Genomic DNA, 17,298 nt, shown 5'->3' with positions numbered 1-17,298 from the left:
ATACAGATTTCTCAAGAGGCAGATCAGGTGTTCTGGTATTCCCATCTCTTGAAGAATTGTCCACAGTTTATTGTGATCCACACAGTCAAAGGCTTTGGCATAGTCAATAAAGCAGAAATAGATGTTTTTCTGGAACTCTCTTGCTTTTTCCATGATCCAGCAGATGTTGGCAATTTGATCTCTGGTTCCTCTTCCTTTTCTAAAACCAGCTTGAACATCAGGAAGTTCACGGTTCACATATTGCTGAAGCCTGGCTTGGAGAATTTTGAGCATTACTTTACTAGGGTGTGAGATGAGTGCAATTGTGTGGTAGTTTGAGCATTCTTTGGCATTGCCTTTCTTTGGGATTGGAATGAAAACAGACTTTTTCCAGTCCTGTTGCCACTGCTGAGTTTTCCAAATTGGCTGGCATATTGAGTGCAGCACTTTCACAGCATCATCTTTTAGGATTTGGAATAGCTCAACTGGAATTCCATCACCTCCACTAGCTTTGTTCGTAATGATGCTTTCTAAGGCCCACTTGACTTCACATTCCAGGATGTCTGGCTCTAGGTGAGTGATCACACCATCGTGATTATCTGGGTCATGAAGATCTTTTTTGTACAGTTCTTCTGTGTATTCTTGCCATCTCTTCTTAATATCTTCTGCTTCTGTTAGGTCCATACCATTTCTGTCCTTTATCGAGCCCATCTTTGCATGAAATGTTCCTTTGGTCTCTCTGATTTTCTTGAAGATATCCCTAGTCTTTCCCATTCTGTTGTTTTCCTCTATTTCTTTGCATTGATCGCTGAAGAAGGCTTTCTTATCTCTTCTTGCTATTCTTTGGAACTCTGCATTCAGACGTTTATATCTTTCCTTTTCTCCTTAAATTTAAAAATATAATTTTTTTTTTTTTTCCTTAAAGAGTACATCATGAAGGTCAATGAGGCCAGAGGACTTGAAGAAGGGCTAGGGGGAGGGGTGATGGTAGGAGATAAGGCAGGGGAGTGGCAGATTGTGTTTTTAGGACCCATGGCAAGGACTGTGGCTTTCACTCTGAGTGGAATGTAACTAGTTGGATTGGAGCATGATAGGCTCTTATTATTAAAAACCCTGGGAGTTGTGTTAAAAATGGGGCTCCCATGTGGCTCAGATGGTAAAGAATCTGCCTGCCAAGGAGTAGACCCGAGTTCAGCCACTGAGTCGGGAAGATTCCCTGGAAAAAGAAAGGGCAACCACTCTAGTATTCTTGCCTGGAGAATCCCATGGACAGAGGAGCTTGGTGGGCTACAGTCCACAGGGTCGCAAAGAGTCGGACATGACTGAGCAACTAACAATTTTGTGTTGAAAATAAATTGTTGGAAGGTACCTGGTGACTCAGCGGTAAAGCACCCACCTGCAATGCAGGAGACAGGAAGATCCCCTGGAGAAGGAAATGGCAACCCACTCCAGTATTCTTGCCTGGGAAATCCCATGAACAGGGGAGCCTGGCAGATTACAGACCGTGGGGTCACAAAAGAGTTAGACACAACTCGGTGACTGAACAACCAGGACAGAAGGCAGTAGAACAGCTGTAATACAACAGGTGAGACATATAAACACATAATAAACATCTGAAAAGATTCACGAGAAACTCATGAAGCTCAACCTAGCTGTGGTGGGTATGGGGGTGGGGGAGAACATCTTAAGAGATTTTTTTGCTTGCCCTGTAGTCTTTGAATTGCTTGATAAAATACTATTTATCAGACATTTGAAAAATTTTAAATTACTATTATTATTATAAATACTAATAATATTTACCCTTCCTTCTGGAATCTTCCCTGATAGCTCAGTAGGTAAAGAATCCGCCTGTAATGCAGGAGACCCTGGTTTGATTCCTGGGTTGGGAAGATACCCTGGAGAAGGGAAAGGCTACCCACTCCAGTATTCTGGCCTGGAGAATTCCATGGACTGTATACAGTCCATGGGGTCGCAAAGAGCTGGACACAACTGAGCAACTTTCACTTTTCTGGAATAATTCAATCTCCAACCAGTTAAGTGTGGCCAAGAAAAGTAGGTATCTGCCAGGGGCTGGGGGAAAGTAGCCTGGTGCAGGGTGTCAGAGCCCAAGGGAAGTGAGAAAGGAACCTGTTACAGGGACTGGTGATTGGTCAGTTGAGTTCTAGGGAGATTGATAGAAAAAATGAATATACTGAGAGTGAAGAATGAGTTTGTCAAAAATCATTTTTGAGGCTATTATAAGCCTTTAATGTGGGAAAAGCCCATGAAGTATCTCACTCAGGATTTGGCACATAGTAGGCACCTGAATGGAGAAGGCAATGGCATCCCACTCCAGTACTGTTGCCTGGAAAATCCCATGGATGGAGGAGCCTGGTAGGCTGCAGTCCACGGGGTCACGAAGAGTAGGACACGACTGAGCGACTTCACTTTCACTTTCCACTTTCATGCATTGGAGAAGGAAATGGCAACCCACTCCAGTGTTCTTGCCTGGAGAATCCCATGGTAGGAGAAGCCTGGTAGGCTGCAGTCCATGGGGTCGCACAGAGTCGGACATGACTGAAGTGACTTAGCAGCAGCGGCAGCAGCAGCAGGCACCTGAATATTTGATTTTGATCTGTCCTGACATGGCTTCAGTATACAAACAAATGTCTATGGAGTCAGTGAATTTCTTATGCATTGGGACAGTAAACCAGTATTAATTTAAAAGGGTAGCTTGGTGTAAATCTCTGAAGTTCAGAAAACATGGATTTGCAATTCTTGCCCTTGACCTTGTTGTAGTTTAATTAAGTTCTTAACCTACAAAGAAAAAAAAAGAATATACTGAGGAGAATGGCAACCAGGTTTACTGTTGGTCAGTGATGTGTATAGAAAAGGAGAAAACTAAAATGAATCCTCCAGTGTTAGGTTGGAATTGGAAGCTGTGAACTCCTAGTTTTATAGATATTGATATAGAAATAAATAAACATATGGATCTATCTGGGTCCAAGAGGGCCCGGCAATGACATCCCAATGGCCGTGAACACCCTAGCAACCTCAGCTACATTCCTAAGTAGCATTCTCCACCAAAAGGAATTGGGACTTCTTGGAGAAATGCTTACTTCCAGGGCTGGGAAAGGGAGATGCAAGAAGAGCCTCAAATACCTTTTTGTACCAGAAAATAAAGAAGTGCTCCAAGAATGATGGAGACATGTCAAAAGGATGCAGGAGCCAGCTTGAAGAAGGTCTCATTGGCCAAGTCTAGACCAATTTAGGTATCAATTAATGATAGCAGTGAACTAACCCACTGGATAAAATAGGAATCAGTGAGTCAAAATTATTATAACTAAAAAAATGAATAAATGAGAGGAGATGACTCTTTGCTTATGGTAGGAATCCAACTGATAAATGTAAAAAGAATAATGGAGTTAGAAAACTACCATTTGGCAACCAGCATAGTGATTTTTTTTTTTTTTTTTCCCTTTTGGTCTTGCCATGTGGCTTCATAGAATCTTACTTCCCCGACCAGGGACTGAACCCAGGCCTTCTGCAGTGAAAGTTCAGAGTCCTAACCACTGGACTACAAGGAAATTCTCCATCATTGTAGCAACCTAGCCTAAAAGCATGCACATAATAATTAGTTCAGTCAAGTAACATCAATGGAGGTGAAAACTTGAGAGTGAAAAATCTGATGAGAAATGGGATATTTGCAAAGTTTCACAGTTCTCACAAAACAATTTAAATTACTATCATGGGCTTAATAGTAGCCCCCAAAATGATATGTCCACATCCTAATCTCTGGAACCTGTGATTGTTACCTTCCTGTTAAAAAGAGTGTTTGTAGATGTAATTTAAAAATCTTGAGCTAAGGAGATCAGCCGAGATTATCCAGATGGGCTCTTAATCCAATAACTAGTGTCCTTTTAAGAGTAAGGTCAAGAGAGATGTGATAGACACAAGAGGCAACATGACCACAGGGGCAAAGATGGGAGCGATGCATGCAGTCACATGTCTAGGAATGCTGACAGTTGGCAGAAGCTGGGCGAGGCAAAAGAACTGACTCTTCTGTGGAGCCTGCAGAGGGATCATGGGCCTTCTTACATCCTGATCTCAGACTCCTGTTCTCCAGAACTAAGTGTCCTGGATCCTATGGACTACCCTTGTTTTTGTTTAGTTGCTAAGACGTGTCCAACTCTGTGACCCCATGGACTGTAACCCACCAGGCTCCTCTGTCCATGGGATTTTCCAAGCAAGAATACTGAAGTGGGCAGCCATTCCCTTCTCCAGGAGATCTTCCCTACCTAGAGATTGAACCAGCATCTTATCACTGGCAGGCGGATTCTTTACCACTGACCCACCAAGGAAGCCCAATGGAGTGCCCTTCCCTCCTCATAAATTCCCATTTCATTCACACAGTTTGAAGTGTACCCCCAGGATTGCAGCAAACTTCATGAAGCCAGCCACCCAGACAGTACCTGCCAGTCTGTTCTCCTAACTCTGGTCTTCACCCCAGCGTGGCCACCAGCTGCCACCACACCATTGTGGCATCACAGAAAACAACCCTGGTTCTTTTAGAACAGACTTTTTGTTGCACTTGTTTCTAATGTTTAAAAAAACACAATCTTTGTATTTAAAATGGATAACCAACAAGGACCTACTGTATAGAACACGGAACTCTGTATGGGAGGGGAGTTAGGGGGAGAATGGATACATGTATATGTATGGCTGAGTCACTCTGCTGTGCACCCGAAACAATCACCCTGGGGACGACAGAGGATGAGATGGCTGGATGGCATCCCTGACTCAATGGCCGTGAGTCTCCGTGAACTCCGGGAGTTGGTGATGGACAGGGAGTCCTGGCGTGCTGCGATTCATGTGGTCGCGAAGAGTCGGACACGACTGAGCGACTGATCTGATCTGATCTGATATTTCATTATAAAATAAAACGTTTTTTGAATTTAGGTTTTGAAAGTCTCTGGGAAAAAGTTAACCTTGATGATACGTGACACTTTCTCTTATTTGTTTGGAAAACTGGATTCACCCTTACTGTCCACCTTCCCCTACCTCAGCTTCATTCTGGAACCCACTGTGATCTACAAATAAGGACTAAAAAGCATGAATAAAAGACCATGAACATCAAAGAGCCTCCAAGTCTCTCTTTTGACATTTTAATCCAGCCTGTTCTGTGCCCTTCCGGCTTTGTAGATGGTGTGTGGAATTCTCTATACTTTTCCTCAATCCCCTCTTCTCGCTTTCCACAGGATCATCTCAGAGGGATGGCCCAAACTCAAGTCATTCTCTCTGGGGTTACAAAAAGATCCTTGCACATGTTTTTCTGACACAGTCCCAGCTGTTTTCTCTTTCCCATTCTTTTGTCTCCATCTTCCGCCTCCTCCTCTGTGTTGTCAGGCTTTTTCCCTCTTGTGTACCCCCAGAGGAACGGGCTAATCTTCTTGCATATTCACACTTATTGAAGGGACATCTCTATTATACCTAGTCTCTGTGCAAGGAAGAAATTCCACACGTTTTCTCTGCAACACAGAGGAAGCCCTCACGGACTGTTTGCCTGGTTAATACCATCCCCTTTGCCTGCAAGTCTCTTCTCTTGTGGTACAAATATTTTCCCATTGTTAAGTTAGTCTCTTCCAAAACGTAACTTCTATCCTTGCCTGGAAGAGATGTTACTGGCCTCTGACCATTTGATTTGCGTGTTTGCCTTCTACTTTGCACCAGAGTCTATACTTCTGTCTTATTTCCCCTGGTCGTTTGCAACCTTCTTGAGTACAACAGAGAGTCTCAGGCTCTGAAATCAGTCCAGGTTTGAATCATGGGTCAGTCACTTGCCTGGTAGTTGTGTCACCTTGGACAAGTTAGTTTACTTTTTTATACCTCAGTTTCTTTAGTGGGGGTCATAATCTCATTTATAGGATTTTTGCAAGGATTAAATTAAATATTTTTCTCAAGTGCTTAGAAGAATGTTAGACACATAGAGAATACTTAATGTTAGCCTGCTGCTGTTGCTGCTGCTGCTGCTACTGCTCTTAAGTCACTTCAGTCGTGTCTGACTCTGTGACCCCATAGATGGCAGCCCACCAGGCTCCCCGGTCCCTGGGATTCTCCAGGCAAGAACACTGGAGTGGGTTGCCATTTGCTTCTCCAGTGCATGAAAGTGAAAAGTGAAAGTGAAGTCGCTCAGTCGTGTCCTACTCTTCGAGACCCCATGGACTGCAGCCTACCAGGCTCCTCCATCCATGGGATTTTCCAGGCAAGAGTACTGGAGTGGGTTGCCGTTGCCTTCTCCCTGTTAGCCTATTAATATTAATTACTATTATTATTAGTTACTATTAATATTCTCCTTTGTTGCATTAGTTATCTAGTGCTATGTAATTAAATTATCTCAGAATTTAGAAGCTGAGAACAATTAGAAACATTTTTCATCTTTCATAGTTTCTGTGGATCAGGACTTGAGGCACAGTTTAGCTGGGTGGTTCTGGCTTGGGATCCTTCACAAGGCTGTGGTCCAGATCCCAGCTGGGGCTGCAGATTATGCAGATTACCTGGGGTGGGAAGACTCAAGTTAAAGCCATCAGTCTTCTCCATTCAGGCATTTAAACAGGCTGCTCTGATGTTCTGGTGACATGGCAGCTGGCTTCTTCTAGAGAGAACAGTTTATGACCTAGCCTCAGAAGTCAAATACCATCCCTTCCACCACACTTATCGTTCACAGACGTGCTCTGGTTCACCTGGGAGGGGACTACACCAGGGCATGAACTCCAGGAAGCAAGGATCTTGGGGGGCAATCGGAGAGGCTGGACACCACGTTTTGTTTTGCTCTAAGTGGGTGAGTACCAATAGGAGGCTCTAGCAATCGCAGACAGTGAGATGACTGCTGGCTAGAGAAAAGTTCCCAGGAAGAAGGAAGAAAGGAACTAAATAAAATATTTCCTCAGCCTTATCCCTTGCTTCTCCCTCCATTGCACTCTCAGCTTTAGCCAGACTCAAACTACCTCACTCCTCGATCTCATTTCAAGGCCTGTGCACATCTACAGTTTTTCTCTTTGAAAGCTTCTCCTCTCCACTTCACTAGGGCTACTTTCCTTTCAAAATTCAGCTCTCAGCTTAAACACAACTACTTCCTCTAGGGAAAGCTTTTCCTGATTCCCTTAGGCTGTGGCTGCTGTGTGTACTTTATCTCCTTTCATGGACCTTATCCAGTTTTTAGAAGTTGCTTTGGAGGCATCTCCAAGTGAGGGGAACAGCTGATGAAAAGGGACAGAGCAAGGTGTAAGAAATTAGCAAGGTAAGTTCTTTAACAGAAAGTTCCAGAACTTTAGGCGATCATGGAATTTTCTTTCTCTGCTGTACAATGCAAAGGTCACTAACCTCGTGGGGCTTCTGAACACAGGAAATGTGGCTAGCGTGACTGAGGAATTATATTGAGCAACTCAAGAGTTGAATTTAAATTTTATTTAATTTAAGTTTAAATACCTACACATGGCTAGTGGTGACTGTATTGTTCCACACAGGTCTTACCAGAAGACCCCTGCTTAAAGACAGTCCAGGGTGGCAGAGAGGGAGGCTAAGCTTTGCTGTGTAGAGGACAGGCCCCTTCAGACTGGAAGGGCTCCTCTGTCCTTGGAATTCTTCAGGCAAGAATACTGGAATGGGTTGCCATTTCCTTCTCCAGGGGACAATAAACTAAATCCAGTGTATTTAACCCGCTTCCCTGGTGGCTCAGCCATAATCAATCCGCCTGTGATGCAGGAGATGTGAGTTCAATCCCTGGGTGGGGAAGGTCCCCTGGAGGAGGGCGTGGCAACCTACTCCAATACTCTTGCTGGGAAAATCCCATGGACAGAGGAGCCTGGTCGGCTTTAGTCCAGAGTGTTGCAGAGTCAGACAAGACTGAAGCAACCAAACACAAGGATGGGCGCATTTAAAGCACTGGCCCACTGTGAAGACACCACTCTAATACATCTACAAGGCTCTTTGTAACTGAACAGGATGCTTAGAACAGTGAAAGGGTCTAAAGATACTAGGGACTAGTTCTCTGATGGCAAAATTGAAGAAATTATTTTTTTGTAGTGGGGGTTTTCCCTACGTCTGCCACCTACGGTCAGGGTCAAAGCCACTGTCTTTTAAGAGGGTCAACACTTGTGATGGCTGTATCTAAATTTGCACTTTCTAACACCAGTCAAGAATTAGCTTTCTGTCCTCCCTGCCTCCCTCTCTCCCTTCCTTCCTTTGTGTTAGGCTTTGAGAAGCGATGGTGGAACAAGTCAGTAACTTTTCTTGAAAAGCTCACAGACAAGGGAGAGTAATAAAAACGTTCACACACTAGCTGGTTGCCAGAGGTTCTAGGTTCTCCTGTTTTGCTAGTCTATGTCTCTATGCCTCAGCTATCCCATTTGTGAGATGTCAGGGCTGGGAGAGGACTTCTGAGGTCTCCGCCCTAACTTCCTGGGCGCTTATGTAATGTAATCAAAACCATAATAATAAAAACAGCAGCCACATGAACTTGAGTGCTTATGTTCTAGGCACCACATGTGCTCAATGGTTTATCGTCGCAGTTTCACCAACTTCCATTTTGTGGATGAGAAAACAGAAGCTATGTGAGTTTAAGCAACTAGGTCACACAAGTAGTAGTAATAAATAGTTGCGTTGGACTTTAAATTCAGTTGGTTCCACTGCTTAAACTTCTCATGCTTTTGCTGCGTTTACTCCTTTTCTAAGCTGGGCCATTGAGGTGCTTTGGGTTCAGGCAGGGAGTTAATTTTGCCACGATTACTAGCGATATTGAGTTTTTTTTTTTTTTTTTTTTAATGCGTGTTCTGTGTGTATACAGTCTCAATTAGTTTTCACAGCAACCGTAATGAGTGGTTCATACTACTCCCATCATTGTACAGACGGGGAAAGGGAGGCTCAGAGGGACTGATTAAATAGCTCAAGGTCACACAGCTAGCCAACAGCAGGGATCCACAGTCAAACTGTTTGCGCCGCCCCGCCGCCTAGACCACTCCGCCTCCAGCTTGGTGCAGGCAGCTCCGGCCAACCCAAGGGATAGGCGGGGCGGCCCTACCGGGTCTGGGGGCTGGCCGCGGCCGCACGCCTCCGCCGCGCACGCGCTCTCGGGCTCCGGGTCCGGACGCGCCGCGGGCGCGAGGACGGCGGAGAGGAGCGTGCGCGCGGTGACGTGCCGGGCGCCATGTTGGAGGGCTGGTGGTAGCGGCTCGGGGAGGTGCTCGCTCTCTCGGTCTCGCTCTCTCGCTCGCTTCCCCCAGCTCCCTTCGGTGCCCCCCCCGAATCGCCTGCGTGCCGGAGTGTGTGCGAGGGAGGGGGAGGGCGTCGGGGGGGTGGGGGGAGGCCTTCCGGTCCCCGGGAGACCCGCGGAAGGAGGCGGAGGCTGCGAGGGACTCCGGGAAGCCATGGACGTCGAGAGGCTGCAGGAGGCGCTGAAAGGTGGGGGTAGCTGCCCCCTCTCCCTTCCTCCTCACCCTCCGTGGCCGCCTCTCCGTTCCCTTCTGGGCGAGTGACTCCGCGGGGCCAGGCTGGGGGGAGGGCGCGCTTCCCCGGCTCCCATCCCCCTCCCCCTTTCCCGGGGGCGGGGAGCCCCGTGGGCAGCTCCCTCCCGCCCCGCTCTGGGCTTTGTGTCGGCCGCCGGCGTCTGGGCTGGGGGAGGGGAGTCGGGAAGCTCTCGAGGGGGCCCCGGTCCCTCTCCCACTCCCCGTGAACGTTTCGTGGGCCCGCAAACCCCTCGCAGGCAGGCTTCGTTCTCTGTCATCCCTTTTCTTGCACACCGGACTTCGAGGGGAGAGAAAAAGTGAAAGGTTTTAGGGCGGGGGTAGAGGGGGCGGCAGAGCAACTTTGAAGTGTCTCTGGAGGCCCTTTTTTCAAAGCTTCTGGAGTCATTTTCCACGCGCCCCAATTCTGAAGTGGTCGCCTTCCCAGCTCCGAATTGCTCGCCGTCCGAGCAACAGGCTTGAGAACTTAGAATACGTGATTGCAGTGTTTTGAGAATTAGACTTTGATACCAAGGATCATTGGTTGATGACTGCAAGAGGGAGCTGGTGTTTCATATAACGCAGATTTATCAACCTCACGTAAACAGTTTGGGGGGAGTTGGGATTTGGGGTTTGTATTTTAACAGGTCTTTGAGATGAATCCCCGGACTACATTAAGGATGGTTGGTGGAGAAGTGCCCCCTTTAGGAAGGGTCTCGTTATCTGTAAAGAGTGACGTGAAGTTGGAGAGTCAGGTGGAATTTATTTGGGAGGCTTTTTAAATTAAAAAAAAATTTAATTTCTTAATATGAGGAATGACTGGAGAGGAAAGTTTGTTTTTAAAGGGCATTGGAAATGGTTGGTGGACTTTGAAAAATACTAATAACTTTTGTTTCTTCCCTTATCTAGATTTTGAGAAGAGGGGGAAAAAAGAAGTTTGTCCGGTCCTGGATCAGTTTCTTTGTCATGTAGCCAAGACTGGAGAAACAATGTGAGTTGAAAACATGTAATCGTATTCATAAACCTGTGTGTCCTTAAGAATCGCTTAGGAAAGGGACAGAAGTGTATTTCACAAGCATTGACTAATCCATCTGTCTAAATTGTACAAGCCCCATATTTAAAGCATTTATTCAGTGTATATGCTTCATTCACTTCACACCATGCTCTGTAATGAATTTTTAAATTGTATTAAAATTTTTCTTTATGCTTTTGCACATTTAGAATGTATTAGTCTAGAACAGCCAGAAAAAGGAAGAATGCATGTTCCATTGTGACTCTCTTTGGCCATAACAAGCGGGCTTATTTCCAGAATTCTGTGGCTTTGATTCTATTTCAGATTCTTTTTTTTTTTTTGGTGGTATTTTCTCATATTGTCTGGTATCCAGCCTTTTGTTGTCATTTATATATGTGGGTGCTGAAAGTGTCACTACTGTTTATTCTCCTGGGCACTCAGGGTGATTATCTGACAAATTCCAGATGCTACAGTCTTGACTGTCCTGTAAACTTTCTAGGATAGCTAACTTGTTAGCATATGCTCAGCATTTTATTAGGCTTGATTCCAAATGTTGTGAATCTGAAACTTACACTGTGAAGTTAAGACTGTTTTCAAAGGAACATTTATGAATCTAAGACTTGCACTGTGACGTTAAGATTGTTTTCAAAGGAACATATTGTTTGGTTGTGTCTAGTGTGTTTTGCAGTTGTTTTCATTCTTGGGCTGTTTATTTGTAGAGAGCAGTGCAGATTTGATGACTGGTTTGTAGTCTTGTCTTTGTGTAGGGGTAGGGAGCAGGAAGGGGAGAGGTTTTGGAAGGTGTAGTGTTAAAAAGTGGGGTTTTTAAAAATTCTTTTTGAGGCCTAATAAAAAGAGTGTAAGCTTCAGCAATTATGTAATGTATCCTTTGTTTGGCTTTATTAGCAAATGTTCATTTCTTACAAGATTTGCTTATGGTTGCAGCATAGTCTCCTGATAACTAGCCTGCTTTTAAAAGGGGCGGGGGGAACCTCTTTAATGGTCATGCCAACAAACTGAAACTCCTTGGTGCTTATTAATATTACCAGTCACCTTAGGAATTTGACTGATGCGTTCAATCTTAAGTTTATACTTACTGCCTTAAAAAAGTGGAACCCGTCAGAATTTAAAAAAAGTAATTTTTGCTTCTGAGTTATAGTCTCTCAGAACATCTTGATTTTTAAAAAATTGATGCTGAATAACTAATTTGTATTAATTGTTAGTTGGTCCTAACTTATATCTCTATAATAGCAGGAGGAGAAGCGTTTTACTTCAGAGTTTTAATAAACAAGATTGTTTGGAGTTAAATACTTAAAACCTCTTTCTGGGTCTGTGGAGATTGCCTTCCCTTCTTGATACAGTGCATTGGCCGTAAATGTATAAATAGTTAAAAGTTTCTTCAAGGAAGCTTTTTAAATATCCTGTTTGACTGGATCACCAAGTGGCTTGGGAAATTTAACCTGATTTTTCTGGACAATTATTTATCTAATAGAGGACTTTAGAAGATCATCAATTGTCCCATCCTTGTCTACACTCCTGCTCCCTCCCTCCCAATCTCTAGATCTTACTACAGGTCTTACTGTTTTTGTATTAAAATGACTGGTGGTGTTAGATTCTTTATGGATTTTGGAAGATATTTTTAAATTTATGATTCAGACAGTTTTTACATTTAGTTTTATTTAGCCTTTGGTTTTTTTAATCAATTTGAGCATGCCTTAACTTTTGATATGGAAATTTGCAGTTTCCGTCATCATTTATGGTTAAACTGAGCTCTGTCTAACTTCTAAGATTGTAAATAGGAGAATGAAAATCTAAAGGATAGCAGTTCAGATCTTTCTGATGTTTTAGTATAGGTGGGTTTCTTAAGAATTCCTGGATTTCTTCCCCTCATTTCTGATTTTAGAAAATAAGTTTATTCAGTAATTTTTTTTTTTTTAAAACCCTTCATTTATTGAAAAGAACTTCATTTATTGAACTATGTATTTTGGTAAATTTTGACATCTGCACTCATGAAACTATCACTGTGCTCCAGGTGGAGACTATATAAACATTACTCCCTCTTGCCCTTTGTTACCTGTCTTCCATGTGTGTGTTCTCATCCCCTCAGGTAGATTAGTTAGCATGTTCTGAAATTGTATGTAAATGCAATCATACAGTGTGTTCTTTGCCTTTTAACAGTTTTTTTTTTTTTTTTTAATTGGAGGAGAATTGCTTTATGTCTGCCTTTTTTCACTCAGGGTAACTTAAGATGACTCCATGTCCAGAAATCAATAATTGATTCCTTTTTATTTTTGAGTAGCAGTCTTTACATGGATATCCTACAGATTTTGTTTCATTCACTTGTTGATGACATTCGCATTATTTCCAGGTTTAAAAAAAAAAAACCTATGAACATTTTTGTATGTGTGTTTGTATTCATTCTTTTCTCTTGGATAGCAACCCGTCCACGAGTGGAATGGTTGGGTCATATGGTATGTGTATGTTTAACTTTAGAAACTGCCAAACTGTTTCCTGGAGTGATTGTACCAGTTTACTTTTCCACTAGCAGTATGGGAGTTCAGATCAGTTTCTCCACATCCTTTCCAACACTTACTATGATCAGTCTTACTCATGTCAGGTATTCTAATAGGTACCTATGGCATAGGAATTGTAATTTGTATTTGCCTAATTACTAATGATGTTGAGAGTCTTTTCAAGTGTTTATTTACTGTTTGTGTATCTTTAGTAAGTTGATGCTTCACATCTTTGCCCATTTCAAAATGGAGTTCTTTGATTTCTTACTGGATTTTGAGAGTTCTTTATATATGGATACAAATTCTTTATCTAATGTGGTTTGCAAATACTCGACTGTGTGGGTTATCTTTATTCTCTTAACAGTGTATTTGAAAGTGAAATTTTAAATTTAATTCCATTTTGATTTTTAAAAATTTCCTCTCTTGAAGGATTCTTACTGCATTATTTATTGTGATCATTTGTTCTTCTATGCTTTCTAGTTTAGTCATTGTTTCCTGAAGTAGTTTTTTCTGTTCTGGATCTTTGCTGTATTCTATTGCTTCATTTTCTGAGTTTCTCTGACTGACTTGCATCATTTTTCTCATGTTTTTAGCTCCTTTTGAAATAGTTTAAGGTTTTTGATCAAGTCTTTCTAGCTCTGCTTCACTGTCTTAAGGGATGTTATTCTGCTCCTTATTCTCCTTTTCTCTTAACAACAGTTTCATATCTGATTTGACCTTGATATTTTCTGTCTTGCATTTTTATATAAAAGTAGTTTTCCTGAACTTTTGAGTAGGAGTCATGGTTCAGAGTAGCTGTTGTAACTTCCCAGAGCTCTCATTGTTTTTGTGAAGTGTTAGAGCATGGAGCTTGCTTTCTGAAATTTCTAGGTTTTGTTTTACTTTTATTTGGAGCTTCTGTTTCCTTTATCTTGTCTCTTTCTCTTGTGTGTGGGGTCTCCTCTGGATGGGAGGTCTGGTGGGTCACTTTCAAGAGCTCATGGGAACAAGACTTTGTCGCTTTCAGCTCTTGTTGGAGGTTTTTCTGTTCATTTATTTATTTATTTATTTTTAAAATTTTATTTTATTTTTAAACTTTACATAATTGTATTAGTTTTGCCAAATATCAAAATGAATCCGCCACAGGTATACATGTGTTCCCCATCCTGAACCCTCCTCCCTCCTCCCTCCCCATACCATCCCTCTGGGTCGTCCCAGTGCACTAGCCCCAAGCATCCAGTATCGTGCATCGAACCTGGACTGGCAACTCGTTTCTTACATGATATTTTACATGTTTCAATGTCATTCTCCCAAATCTTCCCACCCTCTCCCTCTCCCACAGAGCCCATAAGACTGTTCTATACATCAGTGTCTCTTTTGCTGTCTTGTACACCGGGTTATTGTTACCATCTTTCTAAATTCCATATATATGCATTAGTATACTGTATTGGTGTTTTTCCTTCTGGCTTACTTCACTCTGTATTGGAGTAATACGTATCTCAGTTTCAGCTGTTCTCAGATTGACCTGCCATGATTTCTTGTGAACAACTGTTGGCTATTTTCTGTTTCTCCTATTTGTAGCCCTTTCAGATACACTATGACTTCTGTTTCCTCTTGTACAGATTCTTATAATGTTCAGGTCATCTGACCGTGAGTTTTTCCTCATTAACTTATTTTGGGGGGATTGTGAGATAACCTTATTCAGGTAGATAAATGTTTTTGCTTATTGGTTTTGGGTTTGCTGTCTACTTAACATCTGACATAAGGGGTTTTGGAGAGATGAGAAATTCTAGCACCTCTGCCATCCTTTTAGAATTACGCTATTTAGGAGAACTTTGTAAGTCAGTCCCTGTTAAGTTAGTTTCTTCATCTGTAAGATGGGGATAATGATAGTACTGTATAGCATGAGTACATCCTACATGGAAAACTTAGAAAACCACACACTGCTTGGTAAAGTGTTAACATTATTTATTTACTCAATAAATAGTAGTTGTTAATTGTGTTGATACTGCTTATATTGAGTCTGCTTTTTTCCCTCCTTGCAGTTTCAAGCACTTTGTGTTTATTAATTTTGACATATCACTAAGAAAATCACAGTTAAGTTACTTTAAAATAGTAGTAATCAACAACTGAGATGTGCATCATTATAAATAAAATCTCCTTAAGTCCGTGAAGCTGCTAAATCCTTCTCTGGCTTTCTTTAGGAGGGAATTTTGTCTAGCATAGTGTTGGATACTTGGAATGTTATTTCTAAAATGTCAGTCTCACATACTACCTTTGGGATTTTTGCCACATCCTAGCATCTGTATAATTATTTATTTTTAGGTTAGGTTACTTTTTTCTTCAGATTTTTTTTTAAGATGTAAAAATACTACAGATAGAGTTTAAGCCCTCATTTTGCCCCTCCCCAGAAGTATAATCATTATGTTAATTTCTTCCTATTAATCTAATGAGAAATAAAGTCTGAAACCGGTGGTTTGCTGAATTAGTTACATCTTTCTGCATCTTTTTAAAATCTATGAATAATAAAGTGTTGATTAGTATTGATTACCCATGTGCCATCTAAATTCCTATCATGTATGTGCCATTATCACAGCGGTACACAGAGGAAGCACAGTAGATTTTCAGTAAATAAAGTTAAGTGTGGATGTCCTTTTGCATTTAAATATTTTAGTAACTGCAGTGATTAAGATGGGAACATGAAGAAAATTATAGTTTTTTTACTTTGTTTCATCACATTGAACCTGCAAACCCAGTATGTCGTGTACACTGCACAGTGTCTACTGCGTGAGGCCCTAGAAGCTAGATGTGCCAACTTTGTTTTCTGACTGGAATTAACTTCAACTCTTCAATCATTTGGGTGTACAAATGAGTTCATATTTTCCATGTTTAGTCCAAATTTTTACTAGTAGTTGGCTAGTCCCCTAATTTCATGAGAGTTAGCATGTGGTAATGTCATTCTTGAAAGGAGCATGGCTTGATTCTGAATTTAGGTTAGCAGCGTGTCTGTGTGAATTAGGACTGAGCATTTGTGAACCTGTTTCCGCACTTGAAAAATGGGGTTTATACCATGTCGTTGCCTCAGATATTGTGAGGATGTGAATAAATGAAAATATGTAACTATAGATAGTAAAATTGGGGAAAGAATAAAAATTCCAGTCGTCTATGTGTTGAGCATTTGTTGAGCATAAATAAGAGAGCATTTGGTTCATGAAACAAGTCTGAGGTACTTAATCTTGTGGAAAGAGCTGGTTTGAGAGTGAGGACAGCGACAGACAGGCCTGGGTTTGAATTCCCAGCTCTACCACTTAGTCTGTCACCAAGGCAGGCCGACTGACTACTTGATGCCTTATTTCCTTATAGTAAATATAGATAATGAAGTAAATCTACCTCACGGGATGTTGTGGTGATTCACTGGGTTTATACTTTGTAAGTGTTTAACTTGGTCCCTAGTGGACAGTGACAGCCCTCTCCTCCCTTCCACTACTGTTTTAGTTTCCAACAAGTTAAGTACCGTGAGCCACACTTCTTTCAGACATTGAATGAGGAGCTTAGAAGGGGTGATTTCCAAGTTTCCTTCCATTTCAGAAGCCTTGTAGGAGTTTATATTATGGCAGTAGTTAGCGGGGTGGTATTGCAGTAACAGTGATTAAGGGTGGGGCATAATCATAGTGGTTGCTGTTAAATGTCTGCCAGTGGTGAAGATGTTAACTGCTGGGGGTATGTTGCATAGGTCAGTAGTTTGGAGACAATTAAAAAAAAATGAGGATCACTTGTCTGTACTTGGATGAGAGACACCAGCCAGTGTTCTCACTAGCTCATGAGAGCCACAAAGGGGTTCCCATGATGTCTGTCTTGGAGGCACTTACAAGTTGCATTTTATCTGCATCCAGAGATCTTCTTTGTGCCTGCCAGTGAGCGTGAATTCGTAATGCTTATGGATTGTTGGGAAGCCTGTCACCAACTTCACGTGGTTTCAAAACATCATCTTAGTAAGAACATAAGGAATTTATGGTCCAGTAAGAAGATAAGGAATTTATGATTCACAGCCTGCAGTAATTTCCCTCTGTTTTGTGAACTATTGGTCTTTTACCTTTTTGATATGGGAGTTTATTGGGGTGGAAGGGTGAGTGAGTGTTCGTGTTTGTGTCTGCCTTCCTAAATCAGTTTTCAGTATTAATAGCAGAAAAATTTAAGTCACTTAGCAAAACAGTGTAGACAGTTGAAGAGGAGACTGTCACCTGTTATTTAATTTAGTACTTATGCCTGTGAAAGCTTTATATTTTAAAATACTTGGTGAACGTGAGAACTGTTAGGTCTTCATTTTTGCTACGCCTTC

At 42.1% G+C, this 17,298-nt stretch overlaps 1 protein-coding gene and 1 long non-coding RNA gene across 3 annotated transcripts in view; both read left to right on the top strand.

The window, feature by feature from the left end:
• Positions 1-1,400: 1,400 nt before the first annotated feature.
• On the top strand, positions 1,401-5,096 carry LOC147348236 (uncharacterized). The gene is made up of 2 exons (XR_015151262.1): positions 1,401-1,564; positions 4,372-5,096. It is a non-coding gene; the product is annotated as an uncharacterized LOC147348236 (long non-coding RNA).
• Positions 5,097-6,657: 1,561 nt separating this feature from the next.
• PPP4R2 (protein phosphatase 4 regulatory subunit 2) overlaps positions 6,658-17,298 on the top strand; it is a 55,424-nt gene continuing 44,783 nt past the window's right edge. Inside the window, exons 1-2 of one of the 2 annotated variants that reach the window (XM_086366719.1) lie at positions 6,658-6,796; positions 10,365-10,446. In XM_086366719.1, the coding sequence (XP_086222845.1) occupies positions 10,445-10,446 (2 nt within the window). In that variant the 5' untranslated portion in view covers positions 6,658-6,796; positions 10,365-10,444. Of the gene's footprint in view, positions 6,797-9,153; positions 9,415-10,364; positions 10,447-17,298 lie in introns of those variants that run through there. The other variant, XM_086366718.1, reaches the window with a different exon arrangement.

This window comes from Bos grunniens, chromosome 22 (genome assembly GCF_055505025.1).
Source record: "Bos grunniens cultivar Pamir isolate PY7600 chromosome 22, Bosgru_T2T1.0, whole genome shotgun sequence".
Lineage (NCBI taxonomy): Eukaryota > Metazoa > Chordata > Mammalia > Artiodactyla > Bovidae > Bos > Bos grunniens.
The sequence above is the reverse complement of the archived record's forward strand: the minus strand, read 5'-3'. Positions and strand labels throughout refer to the sequence as shown.